This window comes from Ovis canadensis, chromosome 17 (assembly GCF_042477335.2).
Source record: "Ovis canadensis isolate MfBH-ARS-UI-01 breed Bighorn chromosome 17, ARS-UI_OviCan_v2, whole genome shotgun sequence".
In the NCBI taxonomy this organism is placed as follows: Eukaryota; Metazoa; Chordata; class Mammalia; order Artiodactyla; family Bovidae; genus Ovis; species Ovis canadensis.
The window spans coordinates 15,747,980-15,769,937 of NC_091261.1; the positions used below are offsets into that span (position 1 = coordinate 15,747,980).

The 21,958-nt window shown below is 35.8% G+C and overlaps 1 protein-coding gene across 9 annotated transcripts in view; it reads left to right on the forward strand.

The window, feature by feature from the left end:
- FBXW7 (F-box and WD repeat domain containing 7) overlaps positions 1 to 21,958 on the forward strand; it is a 224,254-nt gene that overhangs the window by 194,002 nt on the left and 8,294 nt on the right. For all 9 annotated transcript variants that reach the window (XM_069556702.1, XM_069556700.1, XM_069556696.1 and 6 more), the window contains 5 exons: positions 2,014 to 2,155; positions 13,917 to 14,051; positions 18,610 to 18,733; positions 20,456 to 20,592; positions 21,542 to 21,655. In XM_069556702.1, the coding sequence (XP_069412803.1) occupies positions 2,014 to 2,155; positions 13,917 to 14,051; positions 18,610 to 18,733; positions 20,456 to 20,592; positions 21,542 to 21,655 (652 nt within the window). The remainder of the gene's footprint in view (positions 1 to 2,013; positions 2,156 to 13,916; positions 14,052 to 18,609; positions 18,734 to 20,455; positions 20,593 to 21,541; positions 21,656 to 21,958) is intronic.

Here is a 21,958-nt window from a genome sequence, read left to right on the forward strand (position 1 = left end):
ATTTCTTTTTTTTCCCCTCAACATTTTTATTTAGAGTTATTCTTTAAAATGCAATAAAACTAACATTACTCAGACTTGTGATTAAACATTGTTACAGATTGCATCTCTTTTCTTCCAGGGAACAGTTTATACTTTTATTTCATTCAGTTCTGGAAAATATTCCTTTCAGATGCCTTTTGTTGAAATTTAGAAATCATGATAATTAGAATGGTTTTATATACCAAAAATGCAAAAATGATACAGAAGAGAACAATAAGGCTATTTCTTGCTTATTCAGAAGATGCTTTTTGTTGTGATTTTCCCTTGTTAACTGTCCCCCTCTCTTGCTTATGCTTTGCCTTCTGACAGTTTCACTGTGTTCTGGCACTTTCACCAGAGGGTGTGGAGTGATAGGTGAAACTGTTCACTTCATTTTTGCTCTTTTCTACTGGTCTTGGTAAACTGTTTCTTGGATGAGAATGCTGAGTTTAATGTTTAAGCTATTTTTTTAGTGTATAGATTTCAGTCAACCATATAATTTTGGTCTTCTATTAATAAGACTAATACCAGGGCGGAAGTATTAAATGGTTCAGTTGTTTTCAAGGCCATTTATAAATGAATGCTGAATTTTTACCATAGAACACGTTTTAGTAAAGTTTTTCTTCCGTCTCTTACTTTTTTCTATTAAGAAAGTACTTGCATAGGAGAAAGTTTTATTTTTAACCTTTTAACACAGCCTTACTAAAGAAAACCAGACAGCATATTGATTGCCATGTCTTTTTAGAGACTTGGTCAGTGTATTTTTGATGTTCTTTAATTTTGTTGAAAGATTTTCTAATAATAAAATGAGACTGGTTTTTTATTTTTATTAGAAAATTTAAGTTATAATCACATTCTATTTCATTTCAGAGGAGAAAATAGAGCTTACCTTTAAAATTTGATAGAAGAAAAAATAGATTTAATTGTTTTATGTTAGAGACCATCTTAGATGAATAATGTTAAAAGATTTAAAAGTGGTAGATATGAAGATTTTTGTATTTTTCTGGTGACTGAGATGCATTTTTAAGCAAAATAAGGAGATATGCTAGATAGAGAAGAATTGAGATTACTTCATTAGTAATTTTTCAGACCTCAATACTTAACTATTAGGATATAATTTATATGTTCTTTGGATTTTAAACACTGTACTGTCTTAGCTCAATAAACTGAAGATTACTTTGCAAATATAATTTTGTTAACTGAATCTTTCCGCTCCTTTTTCCCACACGTCTCTAAAATAGAGTATTTACTTATTTTATTGGTTGTCAGAATTAATTGAATTTCAGATTTGTGTGTGTGTGTGTGTGTGTGTGTTTACTGTCTCAGAATTTAAATTATTGGATAAAAGTATTTTGATGATCTCATTTCACTTAATTTTGCTTATAATATGTTCTCACTACCTACCTGTTTGAGTAAATACATTTCTAATCAAGGCTCTTATCAAATACTATCTAGACTAAGCTTAATAATAACAATAGAAAATTAGAGAAGAATAGACAAATATAAATAATTTAGAAGGCATCAGGGGCAAACTTAAGGAATAATGTGACCAGTGAAATGTCTAAAGCCTTTGAACGTACTACTACTTAACGATATTTTAAAGCATTAATAAGTCTTACACACCTTTTTATGAAAGAAATTTAAACTTTTGTTTAATAATATTCCTAAAGACCAGTCATAAGACAAGTGGAACCTGAATCTTCTAAGAAAGTATTTTAACATTATTGGTATGTTATCAACAACTTGCAGTTTTGCCATAGAGATTCTGCCATTTGGTTGCAGTTAGCTGTGCTGGGATAAAAACAGCTGGTTATGTAGGAGGGAGGAAACTTACCTAAGAATAGCAGAATAAGTTTTGTGTATCCTTGCTTTCTGGGAATAAGCAAGTAAAAATAATAATCTGATGTTTGAAATATACCATATCATCTCATTTTTATTAGAGCCCATAATTCTTAATAAATATCTGTCTTTGCTTCCACCCTTGTATTTGTGTAGTACCACTGGGCTTGTACCGTGTTCAGCAACACCAACGACTTTCGGAGACCTGAGAGCAGCCAATGGTCAAGGGCAACAACGACGCCGAATCACATCTGTGCAACCACCGACAGGCCTCCAGGAATGGCTGAAGATGTTTCAGGTGACATGTCTGAGCACAGTGCTTGAAATGCGTCACTTAGTTCCTGTGACAGTAAGGGATTGTTCAGCCATGAAAAGGAACATGCTACGCCATGGATGAGCCCTCAAAACCATGTGCTAAGTGAAGGGGGTCAGACACAAAAGGCCGCATAATGTGTGATTTTGTGAAATCTCTAGAACAGACAAATCCATGGCAGACAGAAGGTAGACTAGTTAGTGATCGCTAGGTGACGTTTGGAGGGTAGACTGCCAGTGGGTACTGGGCTTCTTTCAGGGGTGATGCAAGTGATCTGGAATTGGACAGTGGTGATGGCTACACAACACGACGGATGTGTTGGGAGCTATTGAAGTGTACATTGAAATGGTGAATTTTATGTTTGTGAAGTATATCTCAATTAAAAAATGCTGTTAAATACAGGGGAACTCAACTTTAAATTTTAACTGTATTAATCAAGAGGGTCCAATGCTTATTTTGTGTAAAGTATCCATTTGCACTATTCATTGCTTTTTAGATAATAAGGTATTTCTTTTTCTCTTTTATGTTTGGATTTCTGGTGTTAGTGAGTGTACTTGTTTTCTAAACTGCATGGTTTGGAAGTTAAGCATTTAGGAGTATTAGTCACTGGTAGTAACATCCATCACCATTACCCTCATAGCCTCCAAGAGTTGATGCAACTTTTTTCCACAGATGCCATGCTTGTATGTAGCTTATTGTGCCCAGAATTCTGATTACTATATTTTACTAGCATATAAAGTTTGGGAAAGTTTACCAGGAAGATTGGTTACAACCAAACCTTGAATCTTAGGAATTTTTTATCTCATGATAGTGATATTAACTTATCTCTTCTTCTAGTGAGATAATGCATAGAAATCAAGTATTTAGCAAAGTAGTAGGCATGGATTAAACATTCTTTGTAAATAGTAAATAATATAAAGTATGTAAAGTGAAGGCATCTCTGATTATAGCCACCATACTAGTGTAAATTAGTATATTTCCTTACGTCTGGCTGTTCTATTGATGATATTTTCTGAATCCTAGGGGAATAATGGTTGAAAAAAAAGATACTTTATGGATTTTGTTTATTTCTGATTTTTAAGTGGCCATTTATATAGATCCCAATATTTTAAATACTTGAGCAAATACTAAATATCCCAGTTTTTTTCTTCTGTAGCTGGAAAACGTACTTGAAGCAATGTTTCTTTAAAATGGATTTCTAAAATTGTTTTCTACTCTTCAGGTAATTTCAGAGAAACTAGAATAACCTTTTTTTAATTCCAGTTGATAACTGAAAGGTTAGAGCAGCACTTCTCAACAGGGGGCAAATTTTCCTGTGGTTGAAACATTTTTAGCTGTTGCAACTCCGAGGTTGGGGTGCAGGACACGGCTGGCATCTGATGGGTGGAGTCAGTGTGAAGGACAGCCACCCTCAACACAGAGTAATCTAGCCCAGAATAGCAGCTACTGAACTTGAGAATCTATGGCTTCGAGGCATGAAAGTTGCACTTTACAGTTATGATGTTATGAACCACTACAATTACAAAGCTTTTTGTTTAGTTTTCATAGTCATTTGTTAATTAAACTTACCTTTCATAAGAATTATTCTCTCCCCTCATCTAAGTTCTTTTACCTTAGGTTCATGATTTATTTTATTTTATTTTAATCTTTTCCTAAACATGCCCTCAGAATTCTAAATTTTTGGTCTCATTCTTTTAAAAAGAAGTGTATCCCCCCACCCCCACCCCCGCCACCATTAGAGGTGAAAAAGAACTCAGACACTTATAACGCCTGAAAGAAATGCTTTAACGGTTGTATCATCTCTGATTGAGCCAAGGAGACAGGAACATGAGTGTGCATTGTCATGCTTACACACACATACAGTGTGAGCAGCACAGCACTTGAGAACGTGAGGTGTTGATGTAATTTTTATAGGAGAGTGCCAACGTGATGGGGAGTTACGCTATCAGTAATAGTCCTATCATCAGTGCAGACACCTCCGAAATACGTGTTTTATATGCAGATCTTACCAGAAGGCAGTCTAGACTGTAACTTACTTTGTATGTAGTATGGGCCTTTTTTCCCACCAGTGTTTCAGAGAGTTCCAGAATATTCTTTGCTAGCTATTTAGTTTTTACCAGTTTTAAGAGAACACTCTGAAATGCTGATCTATAGTAGGGAGCTTTTGTGCCCTATTTTGCATTGAGGGTGTTTTAGGGAATCCTTTGTTCAGTGTTTGCTTATTTAGCTCACTTATGCTTTTCTTAATGAAATGTCCTCATGGTACCATGTACTGTATTAGGTCATCAGATCTGAGATACCATAGATTATTAGATGCATCTCAACTTCAGAAATGTTAATTGTAAATTTAAAAAAATTGTTTAGAATAAATGATATTTAGTAAACTAACATACAGAATTATCTGGAAGGCTTAATACTATATTTTTTTCACATAACTATTCTGTAGCAAAAAAATTTACTAGCAACAGAAGGTCAGCTAGATAGATAGATCAAGACCTTAATCCTTAATCTGCCTGACACACCCATGGCCTCATTGTGGTGCCTCATGCCCTTTATTTTCAGGGCTGGTGCCAGAGTAACTAGGAATGAATCACTTGCCTAAAGGCTTGCGATGCTTTAATGCTTAACTTGGAGAGAGATAATTTCATAGTAAAGTGGGGGAGTCATGAGTTGACCTATGTAGTATAGTTGAGGGATAATTAAACTGGCTTGATTTCTACAGATGTGCTGTGGGGCGTTTAATGATGCCTTTTCCATGGCATAACAAGCAAAATGGGAGAACTTGTCCCCTTACTGTTCTGCTATTGCTCCTAAGACAATGATACAGCATTGTTTTGGTCCAGCTCCATCTATTCTGACAAAGTATTCTGTTCTCAATTTATAAATTGAATAAGAACAAATGATACACCATTTTAGATAAAAGGAAATTGAAACAGAATGCCACTCTAAAATAGAAGTGCCAATTAGAAACAAAACTAAAAAAGTCCAGAAATTTTGTACTGTTTGAATTTTCAGTTGCTATTGATTCTTTTTTTTTTTTTTTGGCAACACCAGATTGATGCTTTCAGATTATTAATTTGGGAGCAGAGGATTGGTCATTGTTTTGTTTTGTTTACATCATTTGAGTGTTAATATATAGTTTTTCAGTTGCAGATGTTAGACTAGGTAAAGGTATATTAACATTCTCTGAAAGTGATATTCAGAAGTATCTTGATATAATGAGAAGCAGTTTGACTTAGAAGGAGAAGCTTTTAGTACCAATTCTGGCTTTGCCTCATAATAACTGGGTAATTTCATTGATATTATGTAACCACTCTTGCCGTTGTTCTTATCCTTCGTGAAATAGATACAACACTAAAAGTTGTCAAAAGAGAGAAAACGTGTAAATGTGCTTAAAGCTATACTTGAAAATACAGTAGAAACTCAATAAAAGAAGTATCCTTTGTGAGCCTCAGTTTTCTCAGATCTAAGAAGAGGCTATTAACACTAGCTTCATAACAAATGTCATCAGATTAACAGTATCAACATTATTTTAATCAAAGCCTATTTGTATTGTATTAAAACTATGATGTACTTTGAAAATACCTGTTACCCTCCTTAATATATTTTCAATAATAAAACAGAAAATACTTCTGTGTTTTGAAATTAAAAGTGGAGTAAAAACTACTCTTTGGAGGACTTAGGTTTTATGGTAACACTTAGAAATTGTACATGTTTTCTAACTTATTTGGATCTCTTTTATTTGGTAATCAACAAAATATTAAAACAGATAGTGCCAGAAGTAAATGAATACAGAACTGCTTTGCTGTTGTATCTGAAACAGTCTGATCAAGAAGCCCTGTTAGGTAAGAAAGAGTGGAAGAAGGTCATGTACATAGCCAGAGAGGACTAAGGGAAAATGTTTCTGTCTAGCATCTTGAAGACTTCTATGTAAAAGTAGAATCAGACTGATTATTGATTTCTGCAGCAAACAAAACCTGGATTATATTCTTTGAGTTGGATTTTGATGTAAATTTGAACTTAACAGTTAGAACTGACCCAGAGAAGAATGGAGATACTAAGTATTCTAGTCATGAAACTGTTCAAACAGACTAGATAACCATCTTCTGGAGGTACTAGAGAAATGAGTTCTTCAGCACATGAAACTCAGGTGCCGGACTCCTGAAGGCATAGAATGTGTGTATCTGAATGAGGTGCTGCCAAGGGTCATCCCCACTGATCACTGCTGCTCGCTTGTGAATCATCCGCACCACTACTGGAGGGCTGGTTATTTAAAGCATAACATGCCCCCAGCCCCACCGTGACCACCTCTTTGGTGGATTGGAGGGCTCCCTGATTCTTGCACCACTGAGCCAGCACCTGGGAACCACTGGTCTGGCCAAGCCCCTCATTATACACAAGGTGTGGTCTCTGAGACGCAGACTGATTAAGGGGCTTCCCTGCACTTCTACAGTGAGTTTGCTAGTGAAACTAAGCCCCTGATTACAGCTCAGGGCTCCTTCTACTCTTCTCTACTACTTTCAGGCACTCTCTAATTACCTGAAATCAAACAATACTTTCATGGGGAATTTTCAAGTCTGCATTTTAATTTTGTACACAAATTAAATTCTGTTTATCTTGATCCTTTCTGAATTTGGAATGTTTTTCCTGTCCCCTTCAATATGCTCCCACTAATTTTGCCATGTGAGACCAAAGGAAAATGCTTTTTCCTTTATAAGAACCACTACTTTTCAGAGCAGAAATAAATTAATTATGAGACTCTCCAACACTTTTTCAGATAAACTAAGGCCTACAGAAGTAAATTCAGTTCAGTTCGGTCGCTCAGTCATGTCCAACTCTTTGCAACTACCCTGCAGCATGCCAGGCCTCCCTGTCCACCACCAACTCCCGGAGTCCACCCAAACTCATGTACATTGAGTCAGTGATGCCATCCAACCATCTCATCCTCTGTCATCCCCTTCTTCTCCTGCCCTCAATCTTTCCCAGCATCAGGGTCTTTTCAAATGAGTCAGCTCTTTGTATCAGGTGGCCAAAGTATTGGAGTTTCAGCTTCAGCATCAGTCCTTTCAATGAATATTCAGGACTGATTTCCTTTAGGATTGACACGTTGGATCTCCTAGCAGTCCAAGGGACTCTCAAGAGTCTTCTCCAACACCACAATTCAAAAGCATCAATTCTTTGGCGCTCAGCTTTCTTTATAGTCCACCTCTCACATCCACACGACTACTGGAAGAACCATAGCTTTGACTAGAAGGACCTTTGTTGGCAAAGTAACATCTCTGCTTTTTAATATGCTGTCTAGGTTGGTCATAACTTTCCTTCCAAGGAGTAAGTGTCTTTTAATTTCATGGCTGCAGTCACCATCTGCAGTGATTTTGGAGCCCCCAAAATGAAGTCTGTCACTGTTTCCCATCTGTTTACCATGGAGTGATGGGACCGGATGCCATGATCTTCGTTTTCTTAATGTTGAATTTTAAGCCAACTTTTTCACGCTCCTCTTTCACTTTCATCAAGAGGCTCTTTAGTTCTTTGCTTTCTGGCATAAGTGTGATATCATCTGCATATCTGAGGTTATTGATATTTCTCCCTGCAATCTTGATTCCAGCTTGTGCTTCATCCAGCCCAGCATTTCTCATGATTTATTCTGCATATAAATTAAATAAGCAGGGTGACAATATACAGCCTTGATTTACTCCTTTCCTGATTTGGAACCAGTTCTATGTCCAGTTCTAACTGTTGCTTCTTGACCTACATAAAGATTTCTCAGGAGGCAAGGTCAGGTGGTCTGGTATTCCCATCTCTTGAAGAATTTCCACAGTTTGTTGTGGTCCACACAGTCAAAGGCTTTAGCATAGTCAATAAAGCAGAAGTAGATATTTTTCTGGAACTCTCTTGCTTTTTCAGTGATCCAGTGGATGTTGGCAATTTGATCTCTGGTTCTTCTGCCTCTTCTAAATCCAGCTTGAACATCTGGAAGTTCACAGTTCACATACTGTATAAGCCTGGCTTGGAGAATTTTGAGCATTGCTTTGCTAGCATGTGAGAAGAGTGCAATTGTGCGGTAGTTTGAATATCCTTGGGCATTGTTCTTCTTTGGGATTGGAATGAAAACTGACCTTTTCCAGTCCTGTGGCCACTGCTGAGTGTTTCAAATTTGCTAGCATATTGAGTGCAGCACTTTCACAGCATCATCTTTTAGGATTTGAAGTAGCTCAATTGGAATTCCATCACCTCCACTAGCTTTGTTTGTAGTGACATTTCCTAAGGCTCACTTGACTTTGCATTTCAGGATGTCTGGCTCTAGGTGAGTGATCACACCATCGTGATTATCTGGGTCGTGAAGATCTTTTTTGTACAGTTCTTCCGTGTATTCTTGCCACCTCTTCTTCATATCTCCTGCTTCTGTTAGGGCCGTACCATTTCGGTCCTTTATTGAGCCCATCTTTGCATGAAATGTTCCCTTGGCATCTCTAATTTTCTTGAAGAGATCTCTAGTCTTTCCCATTCTATCATTTTCCTCTGTTTCTTTGCATTGATCGCTGATGAAGGCTTTTTTATCTCTCCTTGCTATTCTTTGGAACTCTGCATTCAAATGGGTATATGTTTACTTTTCTCCTTTACCTTTTGCTTCTCTTCTTTTCACAGCTATTTGTAAAGTCTCCTCAAACAACCGTTTTGCTTTTTTGCATATCTTTTCTTTGGGGATGGTGTTGATCCCTGCCTCCTATACAATGTCATGAACCTCCATCCAGAGTTCTTCAGGTATTCTGTCTATCAGATCTAATTCCTTGAATCTATTTGTCACTTCCACTGTATAATCATAAGGGATTTGATTTAGGTCATACCTGAATGGTCTAGTGGTTTTCCCTACTTTCTTCAATATAAGTCTGAATTTGGCAACAAGGAGTTCATGATCTGAGCCACAGTCACTTCCTGGTCTTGTTTTCGCTGACTGTATAGAGCTCTCCATCTTTGGCTGCAAAGAATATAATCAATCTGATTTCGGTGTTGACCATCTGGTGATGTCAGTGTGTAGAGTCTTCTCTTGTGTTGTTGGAAGAGGGTGTTGGCTATGACCAGTGAGTTCTCTTGGCAAAGCTTTAGCAGAAGTACCTTATAACCTAATTCAGTTCAGTCAGTTCAGTTGCTCGATCATGTCTGACTCTTTGCAACCCCATGGACCGCAGCATGCAAGGCCTCCCTGTCCATCACCAACTCCCAGAGTTCACTCAAACTTATGTCCATTGAGTCGATGATGCCACCCAACCATCTCATCCTCTGTTGTCCCCTTCTCCTGCCTTCAGTCTTTCCCAGCATCAGGGTCTTTTCCAATAGTCAGCTCTTCATATCAGGTGGCCAAAATATTGAAGTTTCAGCTTCAACATTAGTCCTTCCAGTGAACACTCAGCACTGATCTCCTTTAGGATGGACTGGTTGTATCTCCTTGCTATCCAAGGGACTCTCAAGAGTCTTCTCTAATACAAGTTTGAAAGCATCAGTTCTTTGGCGCTCAGCTTTCTTTATCATCCCTTTCTCACATCCATAGATGACTATTGGAAAAACCATAGCCTTGACTAGATGGACCTTTGTTGGCAAAATAATGTCTCTCTCTGCTTTTTAATATGCAGTCTAGATTGGTCATAACTTTCCTTCCAAGGAGTAAGCATCTTTTAATTTAATGGCTGCAGTCACCATTTGCAATGATTTTGGAGCCCAAAAAATTAGTCAGCCACTGTTTCCACTATTTTCCCATCTATTTGCCATGAAGTGATATGACTGGATGCCTAATTAGTGGCAGTATCTTCTCCAAAATTACAGTTTCCTGATCCCCAATATCGTATTTTTTCCTCTAGACCTCGTTAAAGATCCATGTGGGTTGTTATTTTTTTAATATATTCATTAACTGCAAAGTTCTAATCCTTCCCTTGCTGGTAAACCGCATATGTGTCAAAATTGGGAACCAATCTTGGAAGCAGACTAAGCAAGCAAGTCCCAGTGATACAATCCAGTATACAGAATAGAAACTCCCTGTGGAAAGAGTTTTGAGATAGCATTGGTGCAGTATTTCCTGACTCTTTGGGGATTCATTCATTTATTCAACAAATATTTACAGAATAACTAGGCCCTAATTTGAATCTGGGATACAATAATGAGCAAAATAAAAACCCTTTTCTGAAAAATTTTGTCAGGAAAGGGAGGGGCTTTCGAAATGGTTTGCAGTTTTTGAAAATTGCACAGAGAAGGTGTTAGAGAAGGAATTGGGGAGTGCTAGGCCCTAATTTGAATCTGGGATACAATAATGAGCAAAATAAAAACCCTTTTCTGAAAAATTTTGTCAGGAAAGGGAGGGGCTTTCGAAATGGTTTGCAGTTTTTGAAAACTGCTCAGAGAAGGTGTTAGAGAAGGAATTGGGGAGTAAAGCATGTGGGTGCCTAGGGAAAGAAGAGTCCAGGAATCAGAGGGAAAGGCTCTGAGGCAGGGCATGCTGGGTGTGTTTGAGGCACAGAAAGAGGATCTCTGGCTAAGGCCGAGTACACGTGGGAAAGAAAGAGGAAAGTAGAGCCTTGTGGACCAACCTGAGGACTTTGGTTTTTACTGTGAGTGAAGTGGGAGGGCTTCAAGCAGAAGAGTGAGTTGACTTTCAGCACTCTCACTCCCGCTGTTTTGCGGAGAATAGAACTAGGAGGGCAAAACAGGAGTAACCGAGGTGAGAGACAGTAGTAGCTTAGACCATTGTAGTAATAGTCAGATTCTGGGTATATTTTGCGTTTTATGACCGTAGAATGAACTGATGGATCAGAGCTCTGATGGTGAGAGTGAGGGAGCTGAGGATGACTCCAGAGGTTTGGGCCGAGCTAATTTAATAACAACATTTTACTGAAATGGGGAGGATTGTGGTCTTGCATATTTGAAGAGCAAGATCATGGATATAGTTTCTATTACATACCCAAGAATATATGTTGAATAAGCAATTTTATATACAGGTCTGGAATTCAGGGAAGAAACCCAGGCTGGAGAGAGGAAATCTAGGGCCTGTGTAGTCCAGACCTTTGTTGGAACTGTCTAAGAGATGTGACTTAAGTAATTGGAAGGTTGAATATGTATGTTCCTTGAAAACAGTCTCATTTATTTGTAGCTTACAGCTTATGTTACTAATTCTTTGTTAGTAGTATACATTTCAGTAAAATGTTATAAAGTAACATCTGCTGAATGTATATGTAATTCAAATTGAAATATAATTTAAATTTTATCTAACTTATCGAATATTTTAAAACAAAAAAATATTGTTTAAGAAGCATTTTGCTATATGGCATTATTTTCATCATGGTCTTTGCCTTAAATATATATTTAAGATTGTGGCACAGTTTCTAACATTTACCTAAGATCTGAATTAGTTATTTGTCTTCAAATCTAGCTTTTTTCATTGTATACTGCAGCCCCTAAAATCCTTGGGGGGAAAATATATATATATATATATATATATATATATATATATATTTTTTTTTTTTTTTTTTTTTTTTTTTTCTGTCAGAGGCTTCCCCGGTGGCTCAGTGGTAAAGAACTTTGCAGGAGATGAGTATTCAATCCCTGAGTCGGGAAGATCCCCTCGAGAAGGAAATGGCAACCCACTCCAGTATTCTTGCCTGGAAAATTACATGGACAGAAGAGCCTGGCGGCCTACAGTCCATGGAGGCGCAGAGACTGGGACACCACTGAGCATGCACATAGGCACACAGCACTTACATACCAGGCGTTGATACCGCTTTTCTATTCCTTTTTTACAAACAGTAAATAATACATTAACTGAAAAAAAGAAAAATATTAAACATGCATAGTATATTAACAAGTCAGCAGTTATCTATTACCCAAAAAGGGCATGTTTTTATACTAGTGTCCATGAATCCTAATCATGTAGATAGAGAAGAACAGCATATTAGAAGAACCGACCTCTTCCTGTGAGGAATGTAAATCAATAACTCAGAGTTTGTAGTACTGTTACTAAGTCACGGATGAGTGGCAATTGATCAGCATAAGTTTTGTCAAAGAGGTAAATTTTGAGCCAGGATTTGAAGCTGTGTGAGGAAAACAAAGTGAAATAAACTTCAGATTAACTACTTTTAACTGGTCAAATGAAGAAAGAAAATAAAAGTCACTCAGTTGTGTCTGACTCTTTGCCACCCCTAGACTGTATAGTTCATGGAATTCTCCAGGCCAGAATACTGGAGTGGGTAGCCTTTCCCTTCTCCAGGGCATCTTCCCAACCCAGGGATTGAACCCAGGTCTCCCACGTTACAGGGGGATTCATTACCAGCTGAACCACCAGGGAAGCCCTTTAATTGGTCATGTATGTGCATATATACATATATGGATATTTTTAATTTCTATGTATAAATTTTCACCCTAACCAAAAGGGATACACAGTGAGTATTCAAGGAGGATGTTCCGGGTATATGTGTCAAGGTAAAGGAAAAAATACAGCTTATTATTAGAGCCTCTGCTTCCTCATATTTGAAGGTAAAAATGGAGATACTCCCCAGAGTTTTTATGATTAGGTGAGATAATGTTTGTGACATTATTATGTAGTAGTGCTATGGAAGTACTGCTGAAGGGTTTGCTAGTTATTAGTTGAGCCTACACTTTAAGATAGAAGAGATAGGATTCATTGCAGATTCTGAAGGGGTAAGTATTTTAAGAAATACTTTAAAAAGGCGTTCAGTGACCTCAGAATATCTCAGTTTTCAACTGTTGTCTATTTCATATATGACAAAATCCACGTTCCTAGTTTGAGCAAAAAATGGAATGTCAAAATCCAGATTTTTCTAGCTCCAGACCTTACATATTGTTCTCTCTTCTCCCATTTCCAAATGGACATAATAATTCATAAAGGTACTATATCAACTTGCTGAAGGATGTTTTTTCATCTAAGTGTTTCAGAGTTACTTAGATGTTTTCTTTGACTTTTGTGCGTGAGAGCCCTGACGTTTTAAATGATTCACATGTCTGTCTGGTTTTCCTTTTAAGAATCATGGCATTTCTGGGCAGGTGTTCCTCACTGAGGGGAAAGAAAAAGCAACCCCCTTAGTATAGTTTAGTGGAGCTCATATTTTTGAGGTATAATTGTTTTTGTTTTCCTATGATATATACTTTATTTCTTATTCTCTTTTATTTTAACCTTTCTTCATATTCTGATTTTACTGTTAAGTCAGCTGCCATTTACTGTTGTTTGCTGTTTTTTATTTGAAATTATTTTCACATAGCAAATCAAAGCCCTTTTAATTTGTGGAAAATATGTGTCAAATGGGCACTCTGGCCAGTTATTAATTTTTCTCTAGTTGATGCTGCTAGTCTGCTCTCAGATGAGTGCCTTACTAAAACCCTGAAGTTTTATGGTGCCCACTGGAAAGGAAGGGAAGAAAGGAAAATCATATCTCAAAATTCTCTCTTTACTCAATAGTCCAAACTGATGTTTCTGAATAAAATTTTGATTTCTCAACCAGTATCTTGGTGGTAGATGAACATATCAAAATTATAATAATATGCAAAAATACTTTTCTGTCAAACTCAAAGCTTTTACAAAATAAAGATAGCTAGTAAATTTGAAGAGGCTCAATGATTATCACTTCAGTGTCTTCTTTTGTAAGTAGCCACTTTTTATATTGTGTGTATAGACGTGGATTTTCCTTTATGAGTTTATAATTTGAGATATTTATTTAAGTAATAAAAATTTCTAATTCCTCTTTGATAGAGCTGGAGTGGACCAGAGAAATTGCTTGCTTTAGATGAACTTATTGATAGTTGTGAGCCAACCCAGGTAAAACATATGATGCAAGTGATAGAACCCCAGTTTCAACGAGACTTCATTTCCTTGCTCCCTAAAGAGGTAAGGATTATCAATTATCTTCTTCATTGGTGCTATTTGAAAATATAAGTCAACAGCTACCCTCTTTAGATGTTGTTGTGCTAATTACAGTATTCAGTCTTGTCAGTTTAACACTTAATTAGTGTTAAAGGGGGCTGTAAATGATAAGCTGCCATAGTTTAGCATAATTTTCAGATTAAAGTATACTTACGGAGTATCTTCTCTCCACCACTGAAAGAAGTCTTACATGAGACCAAGCTATTGAGTTTCATTAATTTGATTGTTCCTTTACCAAGATTTTTTTCTCAGCTGATTTGAAGTCCAACCTTTAATTGTCTTGGTGTATTCATTACATTAGCAGATTTTTTTTAAATTCTGATTTTATTAAAACAGCAGTATTTTTCTTATTTTGTTGTTTATCCTAAGTCCCTTTAAGACTAATAGTTTCATAATTCTGTTGGATTGTACTTCTCTGTGAGTTACATTATGTGATTGTTTTGAAGTATATAAAATTTCACATGTGTATCTTCTGTTATTCATCTCCCTTTTCACCCCATCACACACACGCAAAATCACAGATTTCCCATTCCAATTACATTTCTTGGAGCATTTCTTTCAGAATTACTTATACCTATTTGTTTTAATGTCTTTGTGTAACATAGAGCATCTTTGTTTCTTTATCATAGACTATGATCGTATGTGTACCCCTGACTACATAAAGAAGGCGTCGTTTAGATGCAGTTCCTTCGTTGAAGTTGTAGGCATCATAGTTTCATTTTTGTCAGCAAACAGAAATAACATTAATCAATGCGACCAAGATTTATATTTTCACAAAATTTTTATATAGATCAGCTTTATAAATCAGCCAAGAAGACAATATAAAATATCATTTATGTTCATATGAATACAAATACAAACAGTCCTGAAACTTCAAATTTGAAGAGAAAGGAAGTTGATTTCTTTTTCAGATAACCATTCTACATATCCTAAGGGTATTAAAGATAGTCGTGATGATAATTTCACATTGGATATTTAGAAAATTGGTTTCATCATAGTTAATGGATGAAATTATGTATAACTCCAGGAAAAATCAAAGTGGGAAAAAACCCATCATTTTCCTGAAATGTTGCTACTTTGGAGTGATTTTTTTAAATGACATTGTTCCAGAAAAAAATTTGTATTCTTGCTGGCTCATTCTAAAACTGAACCCTTTGGATAGATGTGGCTTATGAAAGTGACATATGCTCTCTTTACTTCCAGAAGGGTACTAATAATAGGAAACTGTTTATATGTATTTGACCAAAAGTGAGTTTATTCACCTTTGATGTGTTTTTCATAGTCTTCCTTGATAATCCTCCGTGTTTTAGAAGGTAGTATTTTTGTTAATATAGACTTCTGTCTGAGTCTAGTTTGTCCTCTTCTCTCTAAAGATTGTGAGCTTTTTGCTTTATTTGGATTTCCATAGTAGTTTCGTAACACACACAAAAAAATGTGATTTATAAAGATTGCTATGAGTCTAAAAAGTATAATTTATTGATAACCATGGCAATAAAGATTTTCTTGGATTGTGTTCCTTTGAAGATTGCCTGAGGGCAAAGAAGTGTTGCTAGACACGAGAATGAGTGAGCCTGGCTTAGCATGACACTTGTCTCCCCCCGCCCTCTTTAACTTATTTCTTGTTGAAGTGTGGTTGAATTACATTGTTGTGATGATTACTGTTATACAGAAAACTGACTCAGTTAAACATACATACGCCATTATTTTTCATATTATTTTCCATTAGGGCTTATCACTGAATGTTGAGTATAATTTTAACTGCTAAAAAAAAAACACTTTCTATTTTAAAAAATGCTTTATTTTATATGTAAAGAAATAATGGTATAGATCTAAAGTCATCAAAGAAACTAACATCTTATTGTACTATATTAAGTACTATTATTATTTAATGATAATAATGTCAGGAAGTGAACTTATAATAATTTTTTATAATTCCTTTCAACAGATCTCAAAATCCTTTACCAACACTCACTTACTACTCTCAAAAACCTTGACAAAATATCATACTAGTCTCACATGGGAGACTTGTGATAAAGACCATTATCCTTAGTTTGTAAGGAAATGCCAAAAAGAGCATAATGGTAACAGTTGATTATCTACAACAAAACCTAAATTCTTAACATAGAATTGGCCAACATTCTGTTTGTTCCTTTTTTTTTATTTCATTAGTTTAATTCACTGAAATACAGCAATTCTGAGAAAGTATTATCCACTTTTAAAATATAACATGGTGGTCTTTTATATAAGTTATAGCAAAAAACAAAAATTAGCAACTCTAATTGAAATGACAAGTTTGGGCGAGGAAAATGAAATTATCTGAAATAAATCTTCAGTTTAAGAGCTTCTCTTGTGTGGAAGTAGTCCTTAGGAAGAATTACTGGTCTAGAGTTCACCTTTAATACAAATGAATAGAAAATTGCATTCGCTAGACCATTTGATGTGACTCCCAGAAGCCCCTCCTTTTCAGTGTTGTAGAGAAGTAGTTTGGGACAGTGCCCACTATCTGTTCCCGTAAGGAACCCCATACCTTGTGTTCTTTGAGGAACTGGTGTAACTAATTATTGTTTTGTTTTGCTTGGCAGCCTAATTGAAAAACCATGTAGAATATTGTTGCCAATATATTTTGTGTTCTTCTTCTGCAGTTTAAACCTTTTCTGATTTATGTTTTTCCTGATTCTGATTTTCTTATTAATATTTTTCTATTTGGCTGTGTGTGTTTTCTGTAACATCAGGATGTTTTGGTGGAATAGACAAGCATTTAATAAGTTGAAGTTCATCGTTGAGTTAGGGCCTTTGCTGTTTCAAAAGGAATGGGTGCCAGTTACCTATGGAGTTAGTACTTCAACTTTCTTTACCACTTGAGTGTTTCTTTACATTTCTTTTTAATGCATTCAGACACTGGACTAGATGATATCTTAATCACCAGTAATAAAGGAAATTTTGTGTGTTAATTTGCAGATAAACCTTTGAAATCTGAGCTACTCTGGATTTGTTCCTTAGCATTTAAGATCCATTGAATGTTTCTGTAAATTGCCTGTTTTCAGCTTCAATTGGATTACTAAAGTATAGACTTTCATTTGACTAAATATCTTGAGCATTAAGTATCATTTCTTTTCCACAAGTATAACTTTGTACCTGATAGTTTCTATGTTAAATGTCAATTTCACATAGAAGACTAATAGTGTGATATTAGACTGACACTAAGAAACTTGCCTAGGCTTTGATTGATTGATAATTTCAAAATTAAGTGGTTTATGGATATCCATTAAAAATATCAAATTATATGTGTGTATTTGTATATGTGTGTATATATATATATGTGAACACATACACATATATAGATTTTTGAATATAGTTATGCTTTTTTATTTTAAATGAATTTCCATGTATAATACTGAATGGTCTTTTCTGATAGACCAAAAATAATTATTCCACAAAAATTTTTTCACTGTCATTTGTCAATAGGAGTATTAAATTGAATACTGACTGGTTGAAATACTTTCTATAAAGAATATATTCAATAAATATGTGATTAATGATGAACTCTATATAAAAAGTCACTGGGAAAGCATAATTTATTTTATGTAATTCCTCTTTAACATAAAAAAATTATTCAGAATATGTTTTTACTCCCAATATGAGCCTAGGCCCTTTAAATGATAATTTGTCTTACTCTAAAGTTAGTTTACATGAAAAGCCAGCTTTTTTGCTGTTTAGTTCATTCTATCCTAACATCATAATTTCAATTTTTATGTGATTTGTGAGGCTAATTAAATGAGTATAGTCAGAAGCTGTCATTCCCCCTTTCCTCCTCTTTTATTTATTCGACTTGACTTTACACACTGGAAATAAATTGGTGATTTGCAAGTATTATAAACAAAATTTTTAAATCAATGATATGTCAAAGACCTAACTCAAATACACAGCCCTATTTGGCCCATCAAGAAAGTCCCCATAAGCAATATAAAGGAATTAGAACCCAATCACTTTTATAAGCCTTTGTCATTTACAAGTAAAGGGTGTGAGTGTTTGAAAAGTTCATCATTCTGATATAAACACTTTGATATGATAAAGAACTATGAATTATGTCTTTTCAAAGGATTCTGAAATCATGCCACACAGAGTATATAGGAATCTCATTTTAAGTGAAATTATATTTTAGTAAGGACAGAAAAAGTTAACATTTAAAGAACTAATAAAGTAAAAAAATATATAAATAGATTTGATAAAATTCTTGAGTCGGGGCTCACAAAGCAAAGGCAGGAGAAAAGGCAGAGGAGTTTAATAAGTATTCCTTGAAGGGGTGAGGAGTTACTAGGGTCAAGTTCATAAAAATCAACAGGACATTTTAAAATCTGGTGTGTATTTGTTAAAATTGAATATTAGAAAGTACTGCCTTTCCGTAGTACTAGTAACTAGAATGTAAAATGATGTTACATTTATCTATAAGCACTTTATCCTATGGAGAATGTTTTCTAATTAAAAAGAGGTGCGTGGTATGCTATGCTTTTTCTTTTCATAGCTGGCACTTTATGTGCTTTCATTCCTGGAACCCAAAGACCTGCTGCAGGCGGCTCAGACTTGCCGCTACTGGAGAATTTTGGCTGAAGACAACCTTCTCTGGAGAGAAAAATGCAAAGAAGAGGGTAAGGTTCAAAATCACAGAGAGAAAATGTTTATGGTTCGAAAAAGCAGAGTGATTCTGAAAACAAAACACAACAAAAAAACAGTAAGTTTTATGTGCTTGTAGAATAAAGTGGTGAATCAACTTAAAAAAGAACTTTGGCTGCCTATCAAGGAATCAAGACTGCATCTTCATTTGCATCCACCTGCATGTATAAACTCCACTGGTTATTCTGCATGTTCAGATGAGCCAAATCTCGGCACTAAGTCCTTTAATGAGCACCGGAACTAACACTGCATGTATCTGATTTGCTTCCTGGTCTCCAGTAGAATCAGTCACCAGTGAGACAATCAAGATGAAGGCAGTATGAACATAGCCCCCAAATTAAGTTAGCAATTAAATACTCAAATTGTAGTCTATTCATTTCTTCCACAAATATTTATTAAGCACCTCTTACGTGCTAGATCACTCCCATAATCTTCCTACCATGGAGCTATCATCCATATTAATTCAAGAAAGAGCATGTTTTTTCCAGCAGGCATCTAGAAAAATATTATTTTTGAAAACTATGGTAAAATATTATTTGCCTTCGACAAGCAAACTTTTTAAGAAAGAATCGTAGACGGTAAGACAGATGCACTGTCGGGTCTCTTCCACTTCATGGAGACCATAGTGGAGTGGGCAGCACTGATGGTTAGCAAAGCTGGGAGGTGAAGATCCTGGCTGGCAGGTTTCTCATCCTGCCTCTGCCCTGTCTGTGGCTTGGACTGACCAGGAAACCCTTCCTTCTCAAGTCATCATAAAGTAGGATTAATTATGCTTGCTGTACTTGCTCTCATAGAATCATTGTTTTAATGACCTTTTTAAAACGTGTGATAATTTATACATAAAATAGAATTTATCACTTTCACCATTTTTAAGTGTGTGTTGCAGTGGCATTCAGTCCACTGACATTGCACTTGGCCCTGCAGCCATCACAACCATCCATCTCCAGAACTTCATCATCTTCCCAGCTGCAGCTCCATGCCCATTTAACAGAAGCTCCTTATTCCTCCTCCCCATAGCCCTGGAAACCACCGTTTTTTGTTTCCTGTCTCTATAAATTTGACTGCCCTAGGGACCTCATGTAAATATAATCATACAATAGTTGTCTTTTTGTGACTGTCTTATTTCACTTAGCATAATGTCTTAAAGATTTATCCAGACGTGTCAGAATTTCCCCCTTTTTTAAGGCTAAACATTCCATTGTATGTATATACCACTTTTTCCCTCCATTTAGCCATCAGTGGACACTGGGTTGCTTCCACCTCTTGGCTGTTATAAAGAATGATGGTGTGAACGTGGGTAGACAAATAACTGTTCAAGTCCCTACTTCCAGTTCTTTTGGGTGCTATATCCAGGGTGGAATTGCTGGGTCCTGTCGTAATTTTATGTTTATTTTGAGGAATCGCTATACTGTTTTTCATAGCAGCTACATCATTTTACATTCCCACAAGCATTGCCCAAGGGTTCCAATTTATGCACATCCTCACCAACATGTTGTAGAATTATTCTAAGAAATTAAATAGTTAACATACAACATGCCATACAGAATGCAAAATTTACATGATTGTTTTGTCATAACAGTGTTCGGGTTCTGCATCTCAGTGGTTTTGGGCATAGGAGAAAATGAGATACATTATAAAATGTGTAATTTGTATTATTGGTAAAGGCAATTATACTCTTTAAATGTTCCAAATTTTAGGTATTGATGAACCGTTGCACATCAAGAGAAGAAAAGTAATAAAACCAGGTTTCATACATAGTCCTTGGAAAAGTGCATACATCAGACAGCACAGAATTGATACGAACTGGAGGCGAGGAGAACTCAAGTCTCCTAAGGTAACTGAACGCAGTGCACTCTGTAACAGAAACCGTTAATCAGTGCTATTAGTACACAGTGTACTCTTTCACTACTGGCAGGCCGTATAATTTGACAGCCCGTCTTCTGTAGAAGGAAAACAATATATTTTTAAAACAGAAAATGTAACTGACAGTGTTCCTCTTTACTAATTTTTCTCTAGTCTGACAGCTAATTGTACTTTGTACTTGAATAAAATTGACGACTAATTGTACTTGAATAAAAGATGAGTTGATTTACCTGTTCTATCTATTGCATGTAAATGAAAATTTCTGAATATCCTGTTGAATTTTGTGTCATACTTATACCTAAGAATTTGTTCCCTCTCTGACCAAGCATGATTTTTTGAGGAATGCCCATGTTTGAGGGGCTTGTTTGGTAATTTTTGTGTGTTTTAATTTTATAAATTTAAGCCCAATTCTGATTTTCTGCCTTATAACATTTCAAGTATATAAAGAATGGCAAAAATGCTTGAAATTCTTGGCTATATTTTTTAACTGGAATAAAAGCAATTTGGGGAGACATTTTGTATTAATACATACACGTTATGACAGACTTTTTAAGTTGAAAAGGTTGGTGAGTATTGTCTTTCTGCACTTAGTAGGTGCTTTTCTTTTTGTGTGTCAAAATTGCACAGCTGAAGTGCATATTCTTTTTGTTTAAAAAGATGAAATAGATGGTATAAAAGACATCTGCATTCAGACCATCTTGATGAGGTTTTGACTGATTTTAGTAGTTGATGTCTCATATATAGGTAGTAGAATATGGAAATAAAATGTTTGATCCTTGATTCATCTGCCAGGAGGGAGACTTCGTATTGTGTGTAAATTTTTGTTCTAGAAGTAGACTGTGCATTCCTGTTGCTACTCGTGGCCCCATCTTCTTCCGCCGGTGTTTAGCGTGTTTCTGATATGCACATCTGTGTTGTAGGTGCTGAAGGGACATGATGACCATGTGATCACATGCCTACAGTTCTGTGGCAACCGAATCGTTAGTGGCTCTGATGACAACACTTTAAAAGTTTGGTCAGCGGTCACAGGCAAAGTGAGTTTCCTTCTTTCTGCACTTCATAACGTCACTATGTGGTGCATATTCTTTGCGAGGATCAACTAGTGAGATGAAAACAAGAGATTTGTTTTTGACTCTAGCTTAGTTTGATAGCAAGTATCAGAGCTTCTAATTTAGCTTTTTTTTGGCATGGAAATGATTTTTCTCACGGTGGGGATGTCATTAGTTTCTTCTTCATTTAAATAGTTGGTCTCTGTTTGTAACTGTAGGTTAAGATTTTACAGATGTCGTGGTGTGGGTTTTTTTTTTTTTTTACCTAATTTTTCCCGCTTTTATTAA